The following is a 22,253-nucleotide window of genomic DNA, read 5'->3' on the forward strand; positions in this document are numbered from 1 at the left end:
ACAGGGTTGCTCCTATGGTTCGAGCATCGTCCTGATACGGGTCTGAGCACATACAAGAATCAACCAATGAATGCATAAATAAGTGGAACAACAAATCATTTCTCTCTCTCTAAAAAAAACAATAAAAAAAGTGACAACTAATCCTCTCTGACAGCAAATTAGTATTTTATTTGCTTTTGAGTTGATCTGGTTAGCAGAGCTATGAGTAGTTGTTGCACTGGTGTATTCCTTTTAAGAAATTATCTCTTTTGAAAAGTCGAAGAACACAGCCTCATTATGAATGACACTTAACAGTGCAGCCTGCCTAAGAAGCCCAGAAATCAAGTTTCCTTTTTTCATGAAAGGCCTCAGCTACGATTGAAAAAGAACCTACAAAAATATTTGTCACAGTAGTTGCCACGTGATATTACTGAGTCTTAATTTGTGTGCTAGCAATGGAATGTGTTTATTTGTTGTAACTCATGATAAGCCTATCTGGGTAGCTTGAGCCAGGCAGATTGAAACACTGCAGAACCGCTGACTCATTTAATCCTCACAGTAGGAGGGTAGGAGTTGTTTTGTAGCCCTGTTATCCCCATTTTGTAGATTAGAAAATTGAGGCACAGAGAGGCTACGTATTTGCACATGACTAGTAAATAACTGGCGTGGGCTTTGGACTCAGGCTGTCTAACTTCATTTTGTGGCCTTTAAGAAAGAGACTCTAATAACCTGAGATTTTACTGAAACTAAAAACTGATGTCTATTCCGTTTGGTTCCACCCTACCTTCAGCTTTCAGTTGGATTTTCTGGCGCTTGTGGTTGGAACCATGAGTTTGTACACACACACAACAAAATGAACGATAACCGTTTATTAATCAAGAAAGGCTTGATTCCGGCCTAAAACGACCACTCTCCAAGAAGAGGTATAAAAAGTGCGGGGGCTGGGAGCCAGGGGGAGCAGAAGGCTCTTTCCCATCTGGGCCCAGGGAATTCACGCAGGTACTCTGGGGACGCTTCCTCTCCGCAGAGGCCGTGGGAGCGGGCGCTGTGCCATCTGCGGCGCCGCGGGGACATAAGTCGGGTTCCCCGCGGGTCTCCCGGCTCCCGGGCCCGAGGGCTGGCTGAGCGCCGCCTGGACAGCCTCTGCCCCAGACTGGGCGCTGAGAGGGCGTTGGGGCGCCTCTGTTCCCGGTCCCGGGGCTGAAGGAGAAAGGCGGGCTCACCCCGTGCCCTTTGGGTACCGGGAACATTAGCCTGGGAGTGGGGGTGACCCGGTTGTGGCAGAAAAGATGAAGAATGACAGGGAACACACGGGTTGGAGCCCCCCGTTCCTCATCCCCCACCGCTCCCCTTTCTGCCACCGCCCACCTGGCCGCCCCCGGCTGCGGCACTAGGCGCGCTCCCAGGCCTCGCAGTCGCAGCCCGCGGAGTCTGCGGAGCTCTCCGGTGCCCTGCCCTCCCCCTCCCCCTCCCCCTCCCCCGCTTTGCCCTCCCTCTCCCCCTCCCCCTCCCCCGCTTTGCCCTCCCTCCTCGGTGCCCGACGTGCTCGTCCCCTGCCACTCGGTTCGGGGCGCGCCGGTGGGTTTGGCCTGCGCAGCGGCGGTGGCAGCGGCGAGGCGGGGGAGCTAGTGAGAGCGAGGGGCGGGCGCGAATGTCTGTGTGAGTCACCGGTACCTGGGGTGCTAGCGACGCAGAGCGAGCGGCGCGCAGCCCGAGCCGGAGCCGAGCAGGATCCGGAGAGCGCGGCCGCCCCCAGGCGCCAGGCCCTGCCGCGCGCCCACCCGCGCCCTCTCCGCCCTTTGCGCGCGCCGCGCGGCCGGCTCGCCCTTGGCCCAGCGCCCACTCCAGACCTCGGTGCCCGCCGCCCGCCGCCCTCCCGCCGGCCCCGAGGCGGTGCGGGGCTCGCCGGGGGATGTCACAGCGGCTCCTCGGAGCCCCCAGCCTTCGCCGCCCCGCCGCCGTCCCCGGGAACCGCGACAATGAACCCTCAGTGCGCCCGCTGCGGAAAAGTCGTGTATCCCACGGAGAAAGTCAACTGCCTGGATAAGGTGAGCGAGGGGCGCCAGGCTGCACCTGCTCCGAGAAGTTTTGGCATCTGGGACGGAAAGAGACGAGTGGGTCTGGGTGTTTGTGTGTTCTTGGCTTCGGGTGTGGGCACGCGAAGGAAAACGCCCGCGGGAGTGTCAGTACGCTTGGCAGTGGTATTGGAACCGGGAGAGGCTTTTGTCGGGGTGCGGGTGGCGAGGGTGCGGGGCTGAGCTGGCCTCGGCAGAGCTGCGGCGGAGCGCGCATCGCGGAGCGCAGCCCGGGCCCGGGAGCCTAGCGGGGCACCGGGGACCGATCGGCGAGCCGCGCCCCCTCCCACCTCCACTCCTGCTTCTCACTTCCCCGCACCCGCCACCTGGAGGACCCACTCGAGCCCCGACTTCTCTACCCGCGTCCGGTGCCTCCCAGGCCGGCGGGCGAGGTGGAGGCAAATAGTAATTAATATGTCAGCGGCGGCCACTGCCGCAGTGCTAAGAATAATCCCCCCGAGAGCCCGGGCCCCCGCGCGGCGGGCAGGACTCGCCGGGGCTAATCCATCCGGTTGGGGAATTCCTAAGGAAGTGGCTTTTAGCCGGGTCCCCACAGCCCTGCTCCAGGCCCTCCCCGGGCGTGGATGGAGTTGAACAGCCTGGGAGACAGACTCCTGAGCTATCCTGAGTGCCTGGCAATTGAAACCAGCCGGCGGAGGTCCCAGTGAAATCTGCGTGTGGTGTCAAAAATGCCTCACAAGTGTACGCCCGTTATCCTGACAGTCATTTCGGACAGAGTCCACCTTTCCCGAAACGTAGTGGAAACTACAGGGATGCGGGGGCGAAGGGTACTTACGCCCGCCTCCTGCCTCGGCGGGTTACCTGCCTTCCTGTGGACTGTTTATTTGTGAGATCCTACCGACACGGTGTTTAGGCCCTTTGAACTGGAGTCGTTTTGGAGCCACTCCACAGGCTCCATTTCTCCATTAACTAAGCTGGGAATTCCATCTGGCTGCTCACAGAAGTGCAGTATGCACAGAGCTCTTCCATCTGCGTCTGCACGTTGCGGTGGGGATTAATCTCAAACTCAGTTTTAATAGCTGCGGCTTTATATTCTTAACTGAAAGTAGGCAAACACATCCACTGTTACCCACCATCATTTTGTTGTAGTATTTTCAAATACAGGCGTGGACTGGGATGTACTAAAAAAAAATCTCCTTTTTGTACCCATCTTGGAAAGAACTGGCATTGTACTAAAATTGAAAAAAAATTTTTTTTTCAGTATTGGCATAAAGGATGTTTCCATTGTGAAGTCTGCAAGATGGCTCTCAACATGAACAACTACAAAGGCTATGAAAAGAAGCCCTATTGTAATGCGTAAGTATTGTCAAAATGGCATGCCAGCTGTGGTACAGCATCCATGCATAAAAGTGAGTGGTTCTACCTGTTCGGAAGAATGGACTCACTGTGTCGCCCAGGTGTGGCAGCAGCCAATTACCTGTTTATGCCATTTACTCTGGGGCCATGTACTTGGTTGAAGGTCATTGCATTTGACTTTCTAGTGTAGGGTAATTTGTGTCATCGACTAAATGTTTCGTTTTTTTGAGGGTCACAGTGTTGCAGTGTTGGGGACATTTGTTAGAAGCTGCAGAACTTACACACTGCAAATGTGTGGGCTCTGAAGTACATGTCAGATAGATTTCCATTTTAATCACATGTCAGTTTCCATTTTTAATCATATGATGTTGCCATACTGCGATTTTATATTGAAACCTAGCTGCTATGGAAAGAAGTCTCGCTCATTCGGAATAGCTGAGACCACTCCATAGATCCTGGAGCTTAAACAGGAAACCAGAGAATTGAGACGAGGGTATTTCCTGCTGGTTAGTAGTACATCTGTTGGTGGGGATTAAAAAAGGTAAGCTTTCTTTGCAGGCTTTTCTGTAGGTGTGCTTCTAGCCTATAATAATAGCAATTAGTTAGCATTTATACAGTGCTTACCGTGTGCTAGGCCCTGTTCTAAGCTCTTTAAGTGTACTGACTCATTTAATCTTTACAGATCCTATGACTATTATTATCCCCATTTGACAGATAAAGAAATTGAAGCATGGAGAGGATAAGCCTCAGGAAGTGGCTCAGATCACTTTTAGAGGCTGCAAATGGTTAAACATTGGCCAGTGTTTCCAAATGGCTACCCTGCCCTCCTAAGGCATGTGTTTCACCACTGCTGTGAGCATCCTCCCACCCAGACTGTTTTCAAGTGTGGGCCCTTGGCTCTGATTGTTGAACCTTCTTCCCAGGTCCCTGTGGGACCTATGGACCTGGAGGAGGCAGAGGAGCTGGCTTGCCTTTTGGCTGGAATATTGTCATCAAAGATTCATTCTCCCCAGAGTTCTTGAGGCAGGTTCATTCAGGTCGCCTGGAGATGGAGTCCCCATGGTTAATTCATGCTTCACTCATAGGAGTGTGTTATCATAGACTACATTTTTGTTAAACAAATATAATGTGTTTATACCGCTGGTGAGGAACTTAAAAAAAATCTCTTTGTGTTTTCTTCCAGTCCTAGCTTAATGCTTACATATAGAACAAAAACTGAAAACATCAGAAAATGAGGACATTGAACAGAATTGAGGACTTTCTTGTATAAGTGAAGTCCACAGATATTCCCCAAACTTATTGATGTTTTCAGTCCTCTGCCATGCCTCTTGCTGGGATAATGTGTAGCAAAATGAGATTTCAGTGTCATGGTCTCCTGCTTCTCTTAAAGAGAGGTATAAATGATTGGTTAAAGATCAAAGGCAGACAGCAGTAACTAGAAGGGAAAGGGTCCCCGACAACCCATAAACAGGATAATGGTTCGTTGGTTAAAGGAAAGCGAACCATTCTTCCTGTATGTATTCTAGCTCCTGGCCTGAGTCGATCAGGCTTTATGGGCTGCACCAGGACTCTTTATAGCTCCACAGCCTGAAGTTTAACCTGGTGCTAACAATGCCTTTGAGTGGCTCTAGTAGCCTGGAGGAATGGGAGGGGAAGAGGAAAGACAGCAGAGGAAGAAAAGAAAAGGAGAGAACAATTGCATAACATAACATAACATAACATAACATAACATAACATAACATAACATAACATAAACACATATTACATTGAATGAGAAAAAGAAAAGATAAAAATGAAACCATAGAAAAAAGAGGTACAACTGAGGTGGAGTCTGATTGCATTGGGCCTGTTGAAAATCCAGTGTTTCCTTCTTAGATTCAGTCTGGTTCAATGAAAAAGAATATTAGATTCTGCAGCAAGTCATGGATGACTGGTTTGCACTCTGACCTAACAGTGAACTAGTGCCCAGAACCTTTGTGATTTGGGTCCCCACTCTCCCCAAACCCCTCTTTTTATAGCTAGGAAAGGGAGTTAACACTTCAGTTATCTGTAAATCAAGTGCTTACACATTTTCTCTCTGAAATTTCTCATATAATTCCAGAACTTTGTTATTTGGTTTAGTTTGAATTTTGGGGTAGCATCTCAGATTTTTTTTTGCTTAATATTGAACCTGGTAGTCTACTTTATTGAGTAAAGAGACAGGGGAAGACTGGAATTCATCATTAGTGGCTGAATAGAGTTGATGGTTTAAATTTGTTTAATTTACCTTTAACATCATGTCATATGCTGTCTCCAGAGAACGGAACTTAAGTTGGAGGCTTCTGTCTGCTGTGAAGGTTCCTGCCTACAAGCCCCTGTTCTCAACCCTTTATTTTTCCAAGGGCACAGGTTGCCATGCAAACTTGCTTGTCAGAGCAGATTACCCTCTGGGGATCCTGATGCCCTGCTCTAATTTAGGTGGTGTGGGTCAATCAGCTGTTCCCTGTGGTCTTGGCCAGGAGGGCTGCCATAATTTTCCTGGGTCAGTGGTGGGAAATTGATTCTCTGAAGCATATTGCTACTGAAAAATGAAACATTCTATGGCCATGTAAAGCAGCATTTTGTCTGTAGTTAGTTTGGTCCAGGCATCAATGTACATGCATGCTTAAGTGAAAACAACTATTCTTCCTTTCCCTGCAACTTTATAGTATGAAAATTTCCATGTTCACAAAATGGTTGGAAGAAGAATACAATGAATATCTGTATACCCTCCACTGAGATTCAACTGTTAGTAATGTTTTTCCATATTTGCTTCCTATTTTCATCAATTTATATGTACAAGTCCTTTTATTATTGTTGGTTCATTTGTAAGTTTCATGCATCAAGTGAGTTTCATACATCAAGATATGTCATCCCTAAGAATGTCATCATGCATGCACTAAGAATAAGGATATTTTCTTAAGGAACCACAGAGCCATTATCACACCTGAGAAAATTAACAGAAATTTCATACCTAATATTGTGTTTATGTTCACATTTCTCCCACTGTCCTAAGAATGTCTTTTATAGCTGTTTTCTCAAAACCCAAAATCCAATCAAGGTTCATACTTACATTTAGTTGTTATAAATTGACAACTTTTCTGATTATTGAATATTGAATATTAGTTCTCTAATTTCCACTGTCATTTCTGTTGATTTATTTGACCTCTGAGTGTTTTCAGGAAGAGGACTTACATAGCATTTCTTATGAAAATAACATATATATTTAACTTAAGAACCTTTACAATAAATACTAAAAATATGCAAAAATTAAAAAAGCATAAACATAGACATTTAGGATTATGTTAAAAAAATACAAAGGCTTTTTATTTTAATTGATTCCTGAGGGCATTTTAAAAAATGGAATGTAGTGAGTATTTTCTTCAGTTTAAATTTCATGCTTGTTTGTATTTAGAGAAGAAACAAGTTTGCTATTTGATTTCATGCAAAGGAGAACATGTATACAATATAATTTACATAATATTTAAATTTTGATCTTTTGATAGAATGATCAAAGTAGAACACACGCTGGATGTGATGTTGGGCATAATGCACATTTAGTTCCCAGTGCAGCAGTGCACACTGTTAAAATATTTAAAACAAACTAGTCTCCTTGAGTACGTGCCATGTTTTCACAAGTCTCTCTGTTTCATTAGCAGGCAGTGGATTCTTTAGTATACCCAGGATTTTTTTCATGATGGAACTTGCAAAGAAAAGAAGACTCGGCAATATTTTTATTGCTGAGGTGCTGAGAAAATAACACTAGATGATGAGACAAAAAACATAGCTCACGTTTGTATGTGAATTTATAAGCCAAGTTAAACTAGAAAAGTTTTGCTACCCAACAAGCCACACAATGAATGTAAACCCCAAGGCCTTTTGTCAAATACGTTGTTTAATTTGTCGTGTGTAAAAGTCAAAATTGCATTTATTATGTGTTTGTAAAAAAATACACCAGTTCTGTCCTGGCCGGTTTGGCTCAGCGGTTAGAGCGCCGGCCTGCGGTCCAGAGAGACCCGGGTTCGGTTTTCGCTGAGGGCATGTACCTCGGTTGCAGTTTGTCCCCGGCCCTGGTTGGGTTGTGTGGGTGGCAGCCACTCGATGTGTCCCTTTCACGTCGATGTTTCTCTCTCTCTATCTCTTCCTCTCTTTCCCTCCCGCTCTGTCTGAACAAAAAATGGAACAATGTCCTCGGTGAGGATAAAAAAAAAAGGAAAAAGTACACCAGTTCTTAAAATTTTCTGAGAAATATTACCACTCCGAGGTAACAACGCCAATGACTGGCCAGTTAATGTACTGTCACCAAAGGTCAGGTTATTTTAGGTCAGGGGTGGGAGCAGTTAATGACGCCGATTTTTAGCAGGACCTGGCCAGTAATTTCCCCAAGTCATCACTTTTGCGGAAGTATTTGAAGGACTGCAATTTTGTCCTGACTTGCCCACTTTAATATGCCTTGTATTTATGTAAGTGTGTCTTTACTTATGGGGCTGAAAGAACACAAATATCTGTGCTAAATATGTTTAGTCATCCTTCCAAATAAGATTTCCTCTCACCAAGTAGTTTAACTTACTGTCATTTCGGAAGACTTGAAAAGCAAAACTGTGGGAGTTGTGCACTGTGTTTCCTTTTGCTCTGCCTGTGTTAGTGTCTCATCTTGTGAATATTTATTGACTATCGACAGCTTGGAAGATGCTGAGCTTGATGCTGCTGTTATGAGTCACCCAGAACGGTCAGTGCAGTTCAGCCAGCCTGTGTGGAGGGTGATTATCTCATTCTAGACCCCTCCACCGGCTCCCACTTACCGTTTCTCTGCTGGTCGCGCCTTGTTTGCGCCTTTCCCAAGGCTTACTGAGGAAATTAATTTAAACCTGAGAGTTTTTCCACCACATATTTCCCTTGTCTCTGCTTAGGCCTCCCAAACCTGGGTTTATAACACTCTAAGGACTTGAGTTATCTCAAGGGGACTTTTGGAATTCTTGCTATTATGTCAGCTTTAATTACTTAAGGACATCTCATGAAGGGCCTTATGGTATAATTGGAGTTTTGAAGAAACACGGAACTGGATTTGAATCCTAGCTTTGTCATGTCAGGGAGCAAGTCTGTTGATCACTAAGCTTCATTTGTAAAGTGGGGATTGTGACGCTTAACCACAGGCTGTGTGGGGACCAACAGGGCCGGGCGTGGCAGGGCTCCCGGCCAGTTCCTGGCCCACAGCAGACCGCAGTAAACAGCACCTCAGTGGTACTTTTTCAAGGGAAAAGAAAGAAGGGAGAAGAGGAAGTATATCAAAGAAACACCAGTCACACCTATCAAAAGGTTAATGCCAATGTTTACAAATTTTTTTTTCTTCATTGATTTTAGAGAGAGAGAGAGAGAAACATCCAACAGAGAGAACATTGATTGGCTGCCTCCTGCATGCCCCCCACTGGGGATCGGGCCCTGCATGCCCTGACGGGAATCTAACCAGCGGCCTCTTGGTGCAAGGGTTGACACTCAACCACTGAGCCACACCGGCCGGACAATGCCAATGTTTTTTACACTGTGGGTTGCCACCTATTAGAGGGTTGTTTCCAGAACAGAAAAGGAGAGGGAGAGAGGAAAAGAGTGAGACAGAGAACACAGGGTACATTTGAGTGGTGAAAAGAGTATTGTTTCGGCAAACATTCACTTTCAGTCGTATGTGTAAATGTGTACTGGATCATGATGTAGAAAGCTTGAGAAACACGTCGGCTCCGTCTTCTTAATGCTCCATTGGCCGTTGGTGCTGAGTGCAAAGCTATGTGCCATAGGTTCATGAATGCGGACACCACTGTGTGCACTGCCCCCACCCGCGTCATCCTGTAGCACTCAGTGGACTGCCCCCCCTGCCCCCTCATCCTGTAGCACTCAGGCATCAGCACCCCCACCGTCCCACACGGGAACCCGCGCTTACCTGTCTGGATCCCTTCTCGCTCGAAGTGCCTCTGAGGTACCTGTCCTGCTCACCCTGGTCTCCCCAGAGCCTGGCACTGGGCACTTAGTAGGGATGTGCTGCATCTCAGGGTGTGGTCGCCCTTGTCCCCAGTTCAGAATGCTCCCTGGCCTCGTTTCTCCCGGGGAGGCGGACAGAGGGTGGGTGGTGCAGAAGAGCTGGCTGGAGGAGGTTGTGAGGGCCTGAATGGTGGTCCGGTGGCCGGGTTTCCCAAAGTCTGAACACCCAGGGGTCAGGTCCCCCGCTGCCGGGAGAGGCTCACTCTTGCCAATTGGTAATGAACGTGCTGGAATGTCCTCTCGCTGCTCCCCAGCTGTTTCCAAATTTGATGTCTTTCTAAAAGATGACTTATGGATACTCATCTATTTTCTTCTAAGTTTAATTATAATATGTAAAATAGGACAATAATTTCTACCTAACAGGACCTTTGTAGAAATTCAATGGGGAAATACTTGTAAGCCTTAGCACATCAAGGGCCACCTGTTAGGTACCCAAATTTTAGTCTGTTCCCTTAGTTATAATAAATTGAAAGTTCTTCTTCTTCTTCTTCTTCTTCTTTTTTTTTGGGGGGGGGGCTGCTAGATCCAATATATTTTATTTATTTATTTATTTTTTCGATTTAATTAATTATTTTACTTTTGTTACAGATGTTTCCCCTTTTTCACCCACTGATTCCCCCCTCCCCCTCCCTCCCTGCCCTGTCCCCACCTTTGTTGTCCATGTCCATTGTTCATACATACGTGCGTATAAGTTCTGTGGTTTATATTCTTTTATGTTTCCCCCTTAAAGAGAGGAGAAAACGTCACATTGTTAAAAGTAACACTGAGTTTATATGGATGGATGTTGTGGTATGTAGGAGTTTTCGTTAGCATCAATTATAATGTGCCTGACTTGACATTTTAGTTACATATCACACAGAAAAAAATTGGACCTTTTGCTTCTTGGCATAGTTCTGCTATGGGAGGATGGTGACAGTTTGGTTGGTGCTGTTGTTAAAGTTGGATGATTGAAAGTGAGGAAGGAGACATTTAATTCGAACAACATAAAAAGGTTCCGGTATATATATGTATACATACAAAATAATTAGATTCTCAGTTACCTTACTGAATCATTGATGATATCTGATGAATTTTAGTATCTTTTTGAAATCACAGTAGGAGACCGTGTTTACAAATCACAGACTGAGTTCTGCCACATTGGAAATGTTTATGAAAGGTGTCTTCAGTGAGTAGTTTCCCTCTCTTTATGATGACGTATCTATTATAGAAGGATGTCAGATTAGAAAAGATTTGGAGAAGAAGCACAGCAAATATCTTCTACATCACAGTGAAATGCAAGGTTAATGCAAGATATAGATGTGGGCGCTTAGAAGGATATTGATTATGTGTCAAGGGCTCGTGTAAGAGAGCATTTGGTGTGTCTTCTTTAAACGTTTTCAGATGAGTGCTTTACCAAGGCCGGTGGTTCCTGGGGATGTCAGGAGCAAGAGAGAAGCGGACATATCCACACCCGACACCCTCACCCTCCAGAGCTACAGGCTGCCTCAAAGCTCTGTCTCTAGATGAACAGGAAGTCAGGTTTTTCTCTCTGTACTCCTACAGTTAGGGTTACTAACAAGACTTAAGCTTTTAGCAGTGTGAGAATTGGGATCCAAGATAATATTTATGAGCTGAGTACCCAGAACATTTCAAGGACTTAGTAAAAGGATTACTATTGATTCTAAAGGTCTGCTTATGAATAAAATAGTTCTGCAGCCTCTCCCATCAAACCTAGATACGGGGCACAGGCCCACCGGGAAGACAGGAAGTTGTGAGAAGGACTGGTTTGAAGGGCGAGGACTGTGAGTCCCAGCACTGGAAACCCAGTATTAATTTTATCTCTAGTCTTGGAGTCCTTGAGGGAGTCGCTTTGTATTCATCTCCTGTTTACTTACCCCCACTCTCTGTTGATCCATTCCCAGTGAATCCCAGGAGGAGCTAGAAAAAAAACTAGTGTGATGTGTGTGCGTTTGAATAGCATCAGATTGGTAAGCAGACTGGTGGTCTGTCATACTTCTGCTTCAGCTCAGCAGTCTAAAAAGCCATGTAGACAGAAATCCTCGGTTAGCTTCCCTGATGCTCATTATCCATCAAAGGCAGGTGCGAGTCACCGCAGAAAGTGGGGAAATGTGGTGACCAGAGATCTGAGATGTGGAATTCGAGGGATGTCCGCTGCTATTGAATTTGGTCTTTTCTAAAAAAAAATCCTCATCTGAGGCTATGTTTTTAAATCGATTCATTGGTTGAAAGAGAGAGAGAGAGAGAGAGAGAGAGAGAGAGAGAAACAGAGAGAGAGAGAGAGAGAGAGCAACATCAATATGAGAGAGAAACATTGATTGGTTGCCTCCAGTATGCGCTGAACAGGGATCCAATCTACAACCTAGGTATGTGTCCTGACCAGGAATCAAACTGACAGCCGTTTGCTGTATGGGATGATGCTCCACCCACTGAGCCCCTTGGCCAGGGTTGAATTTGGTCTTTAAATGTTATTTCATTATCTGTTAATTGGTCAAGAGTGAGAACTTCACCAACTCAGGCAGGAGCATCGAGAATTGCACAGTAAATGCACACATCTGCACGGAAAGACAGTGGACACCCAGGCATATATTGATGGTGTTTGGATGTGTGTGCCATGCTCTCCTGGCTACTCTTTCCATTGTCCACCCCAGCTCCGGAAACTCATGCATCTCTGTCATCTTCTACATCTCCCTCGCTGCATCTCCATCCCCACGTATTCATTTCTTCTGTCCTTGCCCTCGTTCAAGCTCTATTATCATATTTGGCCAGTGATCTGACCATTGTCCCCTAACTGCTCTTCCTACTCTAGTCTTTCTCTTTTTGAATGCTTTTTCTGCCACCACAGTTATCTTTAGAAACGATAGTTCTGGTCACATTACCGTCTTGAACCAACACCTCTGATGGTTCCCATTGCCTACACCACATCAGGCTTCTGACGGACCCCTGAGGCCTTTCCCAGTCTGCCTTCCCCTCCCCGCTGGCATTTGCGCTTCTTCTCTTCAGCCGCCCTGGACTGCTGGCGCGGTGCCTCCTTCAAGGGTTTCATCCCAAGTCTCAGACTCCTCACCTATGAAGTGGGCGTGATAATGCACTCTACTTCCTCAGACTAAGGACTCATTCAAATAACTTTAGCTCAGTTTCAGGCACGTAGTAAGGCGTTAACAAAAATTCGATATAATTTTTGTTGTTAAGGTTGACACACTGATTTGACCCTTTACTCATGCAGCTCTTCTGCCTTCCTGCCCCTCCCTCTTTTAAAGTCACTTTTGCCTTTAAGGCGCACAGCTGTGACAGCCGTAGTGAGCTATCCTGAATCTCTCCTTTACTGCACTGTTTCTTTGTGTGCCCACTGTGGTTTCTGTTCCTCAATTACAGCACTTATCACAAAGCCTTGGGCTGTGGTTGTGTTTGTCTACCCGTCTGAGGCAGTTTCCCGCTGAGACTGGACCATGGAAGTTCTTAACCTGGGGTTGGAGGTGGGTTGGGGGTGGGGAGGTCCAGTCAGCTGCAAGAGCTTTGCTTCTTAAAAGGATTATTTCTGGCGTGCGTTTAAGGAATTGAGAGTGCGGGTTGCCAAGCTGCAGTGCAGTTCTAACGCTAACCCCCTGGAGTTAGCATCCACTCCACCAGCTAGGGGTGTAATCCCAACAAGACAGCGCTCGCTTCGGATGCCAGCCACAGGTTCAGGAGTCCCCAGGCCAACCCCTCTGACCAACTGGTTACAAATTTGGGGGTTCCCACCACCCACTCAGATTTGATGATTAGCTAGAATAACTCACAAAACTCAGGAAAGTGCTATACTTAAGATTATTGTTTTATTATAAAGGATACAAATCAGGACCAGTCAAGTGAGGAGATAGATAAGGCGAGGTCTGGGAAGGGCCTGGACGTGGCATTTCAGTGCTCTGGCCTGGCGGAGTCAAGATGTGTCTCGCCACACATTGATGTGTTTACCAACCAGGAATCTCTGCTGAGCTCTGGTGTCCAGAGTTTTTATTGGGGTTTCATTACACAGGCATGATGACTCACTGGCTATGTGATTGTTCAGTTTCCACTCCACGCCCCCATTCCCTCCCTGAACAAGGCCCATGGATATCGCCCAACTCAAAGTGCCAACCCATTCCTCATGATTTCTGGAATGGCCAGCCCCATCCTGAGCCATCTTGTTAGCATAACTGAAGTATGGGCCAAGGGGCTCATGAGTGACAAAGATATTTCCAATTACTTGGGAATTCCAACTATTTAGAGCATGTCTCAGGAACCAGGGACAAATGCCAGTCAGATTCATTACTATACAACAGGTGTGCTGCTCACTGTCCTCATCACATGTACTCTTTGAACTGTTGACACACGAATCTTCGTAACCTATTATGACAAGAATGATGATCTAAAATTCACCATAGCTATTTGGTCAATCAACAAAAGTTGGGTAAGACATATGAACAGTTTGCTGCCTCCATACAGGAGGTGGGTGGGAGGACCTATATGTGGAAGGACCTTAGATATAACTCTCTAGATTTGGTTTTTACAAATAAGCCAAGTCTTTCTTATTAGCAAGTGATATTCTTGAGGGTAGGAATGATCCCTATTGCCTTTGTATCCTCCTGCAGCTACTGTGTGCTCAGTGAGTGTCCCCTGGACAGAGCACATAGCCCAGCTAGCTGTGTGTGTGTGTGTGTGTGAGCCACAGCAAGTTCCTTTGGCTGGCTGGCTGGGCCACACAGCTCAGCCTCAGGTGTCCTTAGCTGAGAGTGGACTCACCAAGGAGGAACAGACTTTTCTTTCCATGAGGGTCCGTATGGGATCCCTGCTGGAGCTGGCCATCCTTGGACTGGGAATACACATGAACAATAGCTACCCTTCCTCTCTTCAGGTGAAATATTAAAGTTTATAGCTAGATTATTGGTCACAGACATGCCCCTGAACAAAGGATAACAGAATAATGGGGTCCACAAAGGCAGTTTGTAAAATTCACTTGGTTACAGCGATGTTTATCAAAGTCTTAGGAGTAAATCCTGTGTTTAAGACATCACACCATGTGCACATTCACTTGAAACAAGTATGTTTTATCGATTTCGTAAAAAACATATAATCAGGGATGAATGAAAAGTCTTTACATTCTCTTATGAAATAATTTAATTTTCCTGGGTGACTTTCTTCAATGCTCTCATCTCCCCCCCCCCCCCCCCCCCCCCCCCCCCCCCCCCCCCCGCGATTTCCAGAACTTCAAGATAACTCAGCAGTGTGTGTGTCTCCTCTGCCCAGCTCCCTTCTGCCCCCTCCACCAGGTCTTTTCTTTTGCCACTTGACATGTTCTCTGATTTTCTTAAAATGAAGTGGAATTCTATTTTAAAATTTCTAGATGCTTAAGGCACATGATAATTAAGGATTATTCCTGTCAGGAGTAGAAATACCGTATTAGAACAGTTCCTTCTCAGAGGCTGCTGAAGAAGAAAAATCCTGTTTAGAGGGTTTGCCTCTGTATTATTATTATTATTTTTTAATGGTAGTTCAGTAAAACCAGGTTTAATTGGCTGGGAGTCAGGAATAGTTATTAGCATCTCTGTGTCCCGTGCAGGAGGGGCTGTGGTTAGGAAAGCGCCTATCATTTGTACACGGGGACGGCTGCCCGGGAGGTGTCCTGCACGTGTGACAGATGTTGCAAGAAAAGCATATTGTTATGTTTTTTATACAGTGGTGGGTATATATAATGCACACTGGATGAACGCGCGGACTGATTTTAAAAGAACGGTTATTCTTAATGGGATATGGCGTCGATGGATAGCAAGCCTCCTAACTCGGCCGTCTTTCTCTGGTGGGTCAGGAGAGTTTACTTCTCAGGGTTTAAAAATGAATTCCTTAGCAGGAGCAAACGGGTGGTAACCTAAAGAAGTCACTGAGTGGAGGAAGGATCAAGTGATCCTCAGACGAGACCAACAGGGGAATATTTATGATCTCACCCATCTGTACCAAGATCTAGACACAAAAAATGGTTTGTAAGATCCAGAAATATCACCAAAGTGTGGTGGAAACAGGCTGATAACTAAATTCTGGCCGTGGAGGGGCTTCCTGTGCTAATTTAAAAAAGAACGCGTCTCACAGAAGAGTCTGTGTATAGAAAGAAGAAATGAAGGAGGTGATTTGGGGAGAATGAAATGAAGGAGAAACACAAGAGGCTCCGCTGCAGGCAGACCCAGCGGCTCGGGCGCGTGGGAAACGCCGCGGAAGAACCTCAACGCGGGCAACTCGGCGCAGAGGCCGGCGGAGTGGGAAAGGGAGGCTCGGCCCAAACAGCTGCTGAAAGTTTAAAACAGGGTATCAGGTGATTTTTTTGCTTTGCTTTTGTTTCTAGTTTTACTGCTTTCAAGCTACTTCGGACTTGATGTGGAAAATAAGGAAGGATTGGTTAGTGTTGTAGTTGTAGGGACTTTGGAACAAACCATCTGTTATCTTGAAGTTCATCAGAGTGAAAAAGGGAATAAACAGACCTTAAGAAAGACTGTTAAGAGTGGACAAGACTTACTTCACTTAGCATCATACTCAAGATTCATGCATGTTTTTGCAATGGCAGTATACCTTCCTTCCTTATGGCTGAGTAGTATTCCATAGTATATATATATACATCTTCTCTTTCCAGTCGTCCATCAGAGGACACTTAGGTTCTTTCCATGTCTTCCCTATGTTGAATAATGCTGACATGAACACAGGAATGCACATGTCTAGACCAGTGGTCCTCAACCTTCCTAATGCCGCGACCGTTTAATACAGTCCTCATGTTGTGGTGACCCCCAACCATAAAATTATTTTTGTTGCTACTTCATAACTGTAATTTTGCTCCTGTTATGTCTTAGGCAACCCCTGTGAAAGGGTTGTTTGACCCACAAAGGGATCACGACCCACAGGTTGAGAATCGCTGATCTAGGTGAATAAACATTTTCAAATTTTTCAGATAGATACCCAGAAGAGGGATGTGGGATATAAAACAGAAAACAACACACAAATAAACAAGACAAGCAAACTCATAAACACAGACCACAGTATGGTGGTTACCAGAAGGAAGGAGGGTTGGAGGAAGAACAGAGAGGGTAGAGGGGGTCAAACATGGTGACAGAAGGAGACCAGGCTTTGGGTGGTGAGCACACAATGCAATATACAGATGATGTATTATAGAATTGTGCACTCGAAACTTATGTAATGTTATAAATAATATCACTGCAATAAGTGTAATAATAGAAAGAGTGTGTAAGAAGCGAGAGGGGTCATGTGCGTTCAGGGAGCCCTAGGTCATGAGAAACTCTGTGAGCAGGAACCACGCTGAGTTGGATTCCCCTTGTGTACCTGGCGACTGGAACAGTCCTTGGCTCACAGCTGGCCTTTGGTAAAGATTTACTCAATATACAAAAGAAGGAAAAAAATAAAGGTTCCTCAATGAGATAGAAGACTTTGACAAAGTTCTCATTAAAAATGGGTAAATTATTTCAGTTTGAGAGAAAAGTGGGAGTGCTTCTTAAAACAAAGACCAAACAAAACAAAACAAAACAAAAACCAAAAGCAACATAGCATATCCCCTAGAGCTTTCGCAGCTCCGATTAGTACAACACATAGTTTAAAAGATGGCAGACTGAGAATTCAAAAATGCACAAGCTGTAAGTATAATGTCAGGAAAGCCGACAGCCAATGTGAGCACTCGCTTGTGAAAAATTCTGAAGACAAAGAAACAAGGAAAAAGGTGAACTGTGGCTTGGGGGAGATGCTATGATAATAAAAGATGACAAAAAAAAGACTAGTTATTAAATTCCTATTTAGCTTTCATTTTTTCAACCAAGAAGAAAATATTTAAAACTAGAAAAGATACATAAATATTATTAAGAAATTAAAGAGCACCCTGGCCGGTGTGGCTCAGTTGGTTGGGTGTCATCCCATGCACCAAGAGGTTGCGGGTTCAATTCCCAGTCAGGGCACATGCCTGGGTTGCTGGTTCAATCCCCAGTAGGGGGCGTGCAGGAGGCAGCTATCAATCAATGTTTCTCTCTGGCATCTGTGTTTCCCTCTCTCTCCCTCTCTTTTCCTCTCTCTCTAAAATCAATAAAAACATATTAAAAAAGAAAAAAAGAAATGAAAGAGCCAATGGTAAGAAGACATCTAAGCCACTCTTCTTGGAAATAAAAGAAGTTTGAATCTCTCAATCCAAATGCATGGCATTTTAGAGACCTGAGAACAGCTTGTCCGTGTGGTCCTAAAGCTGAAACCCTGAAGCTGTGGCTGGTAAGGAGAGAAGATGTGGTGGGAGAGTTAAGTGAATGGACTCGGGCACTCAGCGGGGTTAGTGACTTCACCTTGCTGTGCCTCAGTTCCGCCCTCTGTGAAATGGTAATGTAGTGTCAGTTTGCCCATCTGTAAAATGAGGAGGCTGTGCCTCAGCCAATGAGACTGATAACACTCACCTCCTCTTCTGGTCACTGTAAGGAATAAATCAGATAATCTATGTACACGATTGGCACAGAGTCGATACCATGTATTAGTTATGCTCATTACTGCCTGTTCTTTTTGAGAAATTATCTTCAGAAGAGAGCTTTGAGAGATTTGGAGATGGGAAAATATTTCATGTTTTAGAAAGGGGAAGAGAGACAGATTGTAGAAATGACAGCCTAATAAATCTGACATTAATTTCTGGCAAAATTCTCCTGTGGATAAGTACAGAGATGGTTTGTGAGGACTTCAAAATAAGAAGTCCTCATAGCTTCTGGCCTGCCGTACAAAGTACCACAGATTGGGTGGTTAAACGACAGAAATGTATTGTCTCATAGTTCTGGAGGCTGGAGGTCCAAAATCAAGATGTTGGCAGGATTGATTTCTTCTGAGGGCTGTGAGGGAGGGATTTGTTCCAGGCCTCTCTCCTTGGCTTGTAGATGGTCATCTTCTCCCTGTGTCTTTTCACATCATCTTCCCCCTGTGTCTCTCTGTGATCAGCTTCCCCCCTTTTCTAAGGACAGCAGTCACCCTAATCTCGTTTGAACTTGATTTGCTCTGTAAAGATCCTATTTCCACATAAGGTCACATTCTGAGGTTCTGGGGGTTGGGAACCCAACAGGTCTTTTATAGGGGGACACAACTCAACGCATAACAGTTTCATCACTAAAGTCAAGCAAAGTAAAATTAGCCTTTTTTTTGGTGGTATAGAGAAGGGAAATATACACAGTGAACTTTGACTTTCGAGAGAAAGGTATTTAATGCTATTAATGTTTAAAATGTATGGTGGGTCTGCTCCTCCTCTCTCCCCCCACATGCATTTGAATGACACGTTGGCCACAGTATCGGTTTCTTTATTTGATGGATATATTATCAAGACCTCACTATTATCTTCAAAGTATAATAACCTTCTTCTCTTCCACCGAGGACCTTTACTTTGTGATACTATATGCATTGTAAGCTTGGGAAATAATTATGAAATTGTTCCCTCTGCTCATAGGAGAATGGTATTAACATATTTATAGGGAAGTGAATTTCAGTTGCAAATGGAAAAGGCCAGATGAACTATGGTTTAAAATTTCAAAGAAAATGATGCAGTTCTTATCACTTTATTTAAAAAACCAAACAAAACAAAACGGGGGTTTGGGGGGGCACCAATTTCATGACTGTGACCTCACTTCTAGTTCAACCGAAAGACTCTGCTGTGAAAATGTCTAATTACAGTATTTCTACAATTTAGAATTCTGTTTCAGTTTCAGAATTTAATTATTATTATGAAACGTTCCCAGATGGCTTCACTTTCTTAACACTTCTTTTGTTATTTTATTAAGCAATGAAGACTTGTATCTGCATTTCAAGAGGCAACTGAGTAGACTTACTTTTGTCGCCTTGGTGTTTAAGTGCTGGGCCCCTAAAACCAATGGGGACCTACAGGCAGCTCAGGTAGATCCTGCCACAAGGCTTGTGTTGGTCCTGGTTTGTGCTCAGCAGACAGGCCCCCGGTTTGCCTGTTCTCCCAGGTGAACTTTATTACCAGATGGACATCTCATCCACTCACTGAGTTCATGTGTGTTTTGAAAACACAGCATTCCTCTTCTAACCTCGCCCTCTGACTTGGAAAACATATCCCACACACACACTCCTTTCTTTTTCATCCTCATAATCAGATTTTAACTTTCAGTGCCTCCCCAGCCCTGTTGATGTTTGTATCTTGAATTCATTTTTTGGTCACTCTCTGTACATTTATACGTCGCTGCATTTTGCATGGTGCTTACAACCCCATCGACAAGACGCCAAATGGAAAACTCTTCGGGCCTTTTAAAAAAAAGACCAAGCTGTTTCTCCCCAGTTACATGACCGTGATTCCCCTTTCCTGAAATAAATGATACCTCTAGGATTTCTTTTTCCTAATAGTTTCTACTGGTCCTTTCTGTATTTGTGACTGAAGAAATTCAGCCTTGTGGTGTGATGGGCATTTTTAACTTTTCTAATGCCTTTTGTTTTCAAATAGGATTTCTGGGCCCCACCTGAGACTAGTGTAGTTACCAATCTGGCTTTTGAGAGGCAGGTGGCTGGGGACCCGCTGCCCCTCTGTCCTCACACAGCTGGGGTTAGTCTCTGCAGAGGGGTTGATTGGGAGAGAAAAAGAGAAGATGAGTGTTTATAAAGAACAGGGCACAGCTCCCTATAAATGGGAGCATTAGTGACTACCTGGCCCTGCTTTTCCAAGGTGTCCCTTGCTCAGTCTGTTTTGTGCTTTCTAGAACTGGGCAATCTTCTACACACCCCACGGTTCCGGTCTTCTTTTCACATGTGGCATTTCTTTAAAAAAAATATATATTTTTTCACTATTGATTTTAGAGAGAAAGGACGGGAGAGGGAGAGAGAGAGAGAAATACCGATGAGAGACAACATCGATCAACCACTCCCTGTATGCCCCCCTCTGGGGATTTGCCCCACAACCTGGGCATGTGCCTTGACCAGGAATCAAACCGGCGACCTCTTGGTGCATGGGCCGACGCTCAAACACTGAGGACTAAAGAAGACCTCATATGGATGGTTCTCCCGTTCATGGGTGTACATGTGTACACACAATATCAAGACATCATATTTTTGCTAAAAAATAAAATGAATATAGCTTAGAAACTGGCTGTGTTTAGAATCTGCACATCAAAGGTAAAGGAACTGGTATGGTCTCCCTGTGCCAAAGACAGTGTTTACAAATGTCTGGAAAACAAACAAACAACACACTTCCTCATGGGGAACATATTAAAGAGACTCCTAGCTGTGGAGGTTTATTTGATGATGTTGTTGAAAAGGCACATCCATCGTCTCTTTAGCATTTTGAAAAATGTCGAGCATTATGATGCTTTTTTTAATACTCTGTTTCATATTGTACCTTTCTAAATGTATAGGCTGTGGAGGCCCGCGAGAGTAGCAGACAGGAAAATTTAATGTTATAGCTTATTTCTGCGTAGCTCACTTTCTAAATTTGACGTTAGTGTTTGCTTTAAAGAATATTTTTTATATGTATTAATAATATAAGGTACTCTCTTCTGAAAGGGGGAATTGTTCTCTTAATCATTAAGTCAATTTTTAGTAAATATATCTCAAAAACACCACAGAAGGTGAAACATTTCTAAAAAAAATATATTTATGCTCATTATGAATTTTCTATGTTGCTGCTTCTGTTTCATAAGGCTTTATTACATTATACACTCTCTAACAAACATAAATGCAGTCCTACATCTTACTTTTATGCTGTAAAGAGTAACATTTTATTTCTATATGTACTGTTATTTCAAGAAGTTAATTGCTAATACATTAGCCTTTGTAACCTTACTGTACAGTGTGGTCTTAAAGAGCCTAAGCTTTGAGGTTAGCTGGTTCAGTTTGAGCTCTGGACTCAATTGGAAAGTCACCTCATCTGGCCAACCTCAGTTTCCTTCTATGTAAAACAAGGATGATAATGGCATTTATCCCTAGAATTGTTGAGAGCTTTGCATGAAGTAATGCATGTGAAGTGTCTGACCCATTATATTTGCACGTTTGTGAGCTGGAAGATTCATGGTGCAGAGTAAGCAATTTGGGACTAGCAGACTGGAGATCTGGGATTGTAGGCCAGAGACAATCCACACAGGCTAGAAAGAGAGGTTGAGACTAAGGAGACCAAGACTGCAGTTCTAAGTACATAAGGTGGTGTTGCTTTTCTGTTGAGTTATTTTTTATTCATATTACTACAAACAAGGAAATGGATACAGAGTTTATTTTTTCCAAAGTCACTTTTCACTTTAGCAGAATAAATAGGAAAAGGTTTGTGGTCGTTGGATTCCTGGACTAGAACTTGATGCGTCTCTTTCTTAATTTTCTCCAAAACAGGAGGTTTTGGAGTTCATGAATTCAGAGTGGAGTTTGTGCCTGGAACTCAGTATGTTACCTGACCTACACTTGGCCAGGCTAGTTAAATTCTTGGATGAAATGATATGCTTTTCTTTTCCTTTTTGGCTTTTTCTGTTCTGGATTAATGTTGGATGTTTGTCAACGATGGATATCTCTGTCCTTGTGGCCTGTGACATGAGGAGTGGCCCAGGGGCATTGTGTGAGTTTGGGAAATGGCAGTGGGTAGGTGGTCATTGGGTGCCAAAGCATTCTTGAGATGAGTGGATTTTAAATATTATACTGGGGTCAGAACCAGAAGCTTAGTTCCTAACCAAAAGCTTGGCATTGGGCAGGGAGGGATTGCCAAATGGAGAATTTGAACATGAACAAAAATCCACCCCGGATAGTACTCTTTTAATCCCAGGCTTTTCAGAAACTGACTGGGCTGGAAGTAAGATTGGGCTTGACTCTGCCCGCAGTCCTGTCATG

General features: G+C 44.6%; 1 protein-coding gene across 1 annotated transcript in view; it reads left to right on the forward strand.

The window, feature by feature from the left end:
• The first annotated feature begins 1,867 nt into the window (after positions 1-1,867).
• Positions 1,868-22,253, forward strand: part of LOC118640517 (LIM zinc-binding domain-containing Nebulette-like) — a 153,738-nt gene continuing 133,352 nt past the window's right edge. Inside the window, exons 1-2 of the mRNA XM_036277395.1 lie at positions 1,868-2,027; positions 3,277-3,371. Of these exons, the coding sequence (XP_036133288.1) occupies positions 1,959-2,027; positions 3,277-3,371 (164 nt within the window). The 5' untranslated portion in view covers positions 1,868-1,958. The remainder of the gene's footprint in view (positions 2,028-3,276; positions 3,372-22,253) is intronic.

Source organism: Molossus molossus, unplaced genomic scaffold (genome assembly GCF_014108415.1).
Source record: "Molossus molossus isolate mMolMol1 unplaced genomic scaffold, mMolMol1.p scaffold_m16_p_1, whole genome shotgun sequence".
Lineage (NCBI taxonomy): Eukaryota > Metazoa > Chordata > Mammalia > Chiroptera > Molossidae > Molossus > Molossus molossus.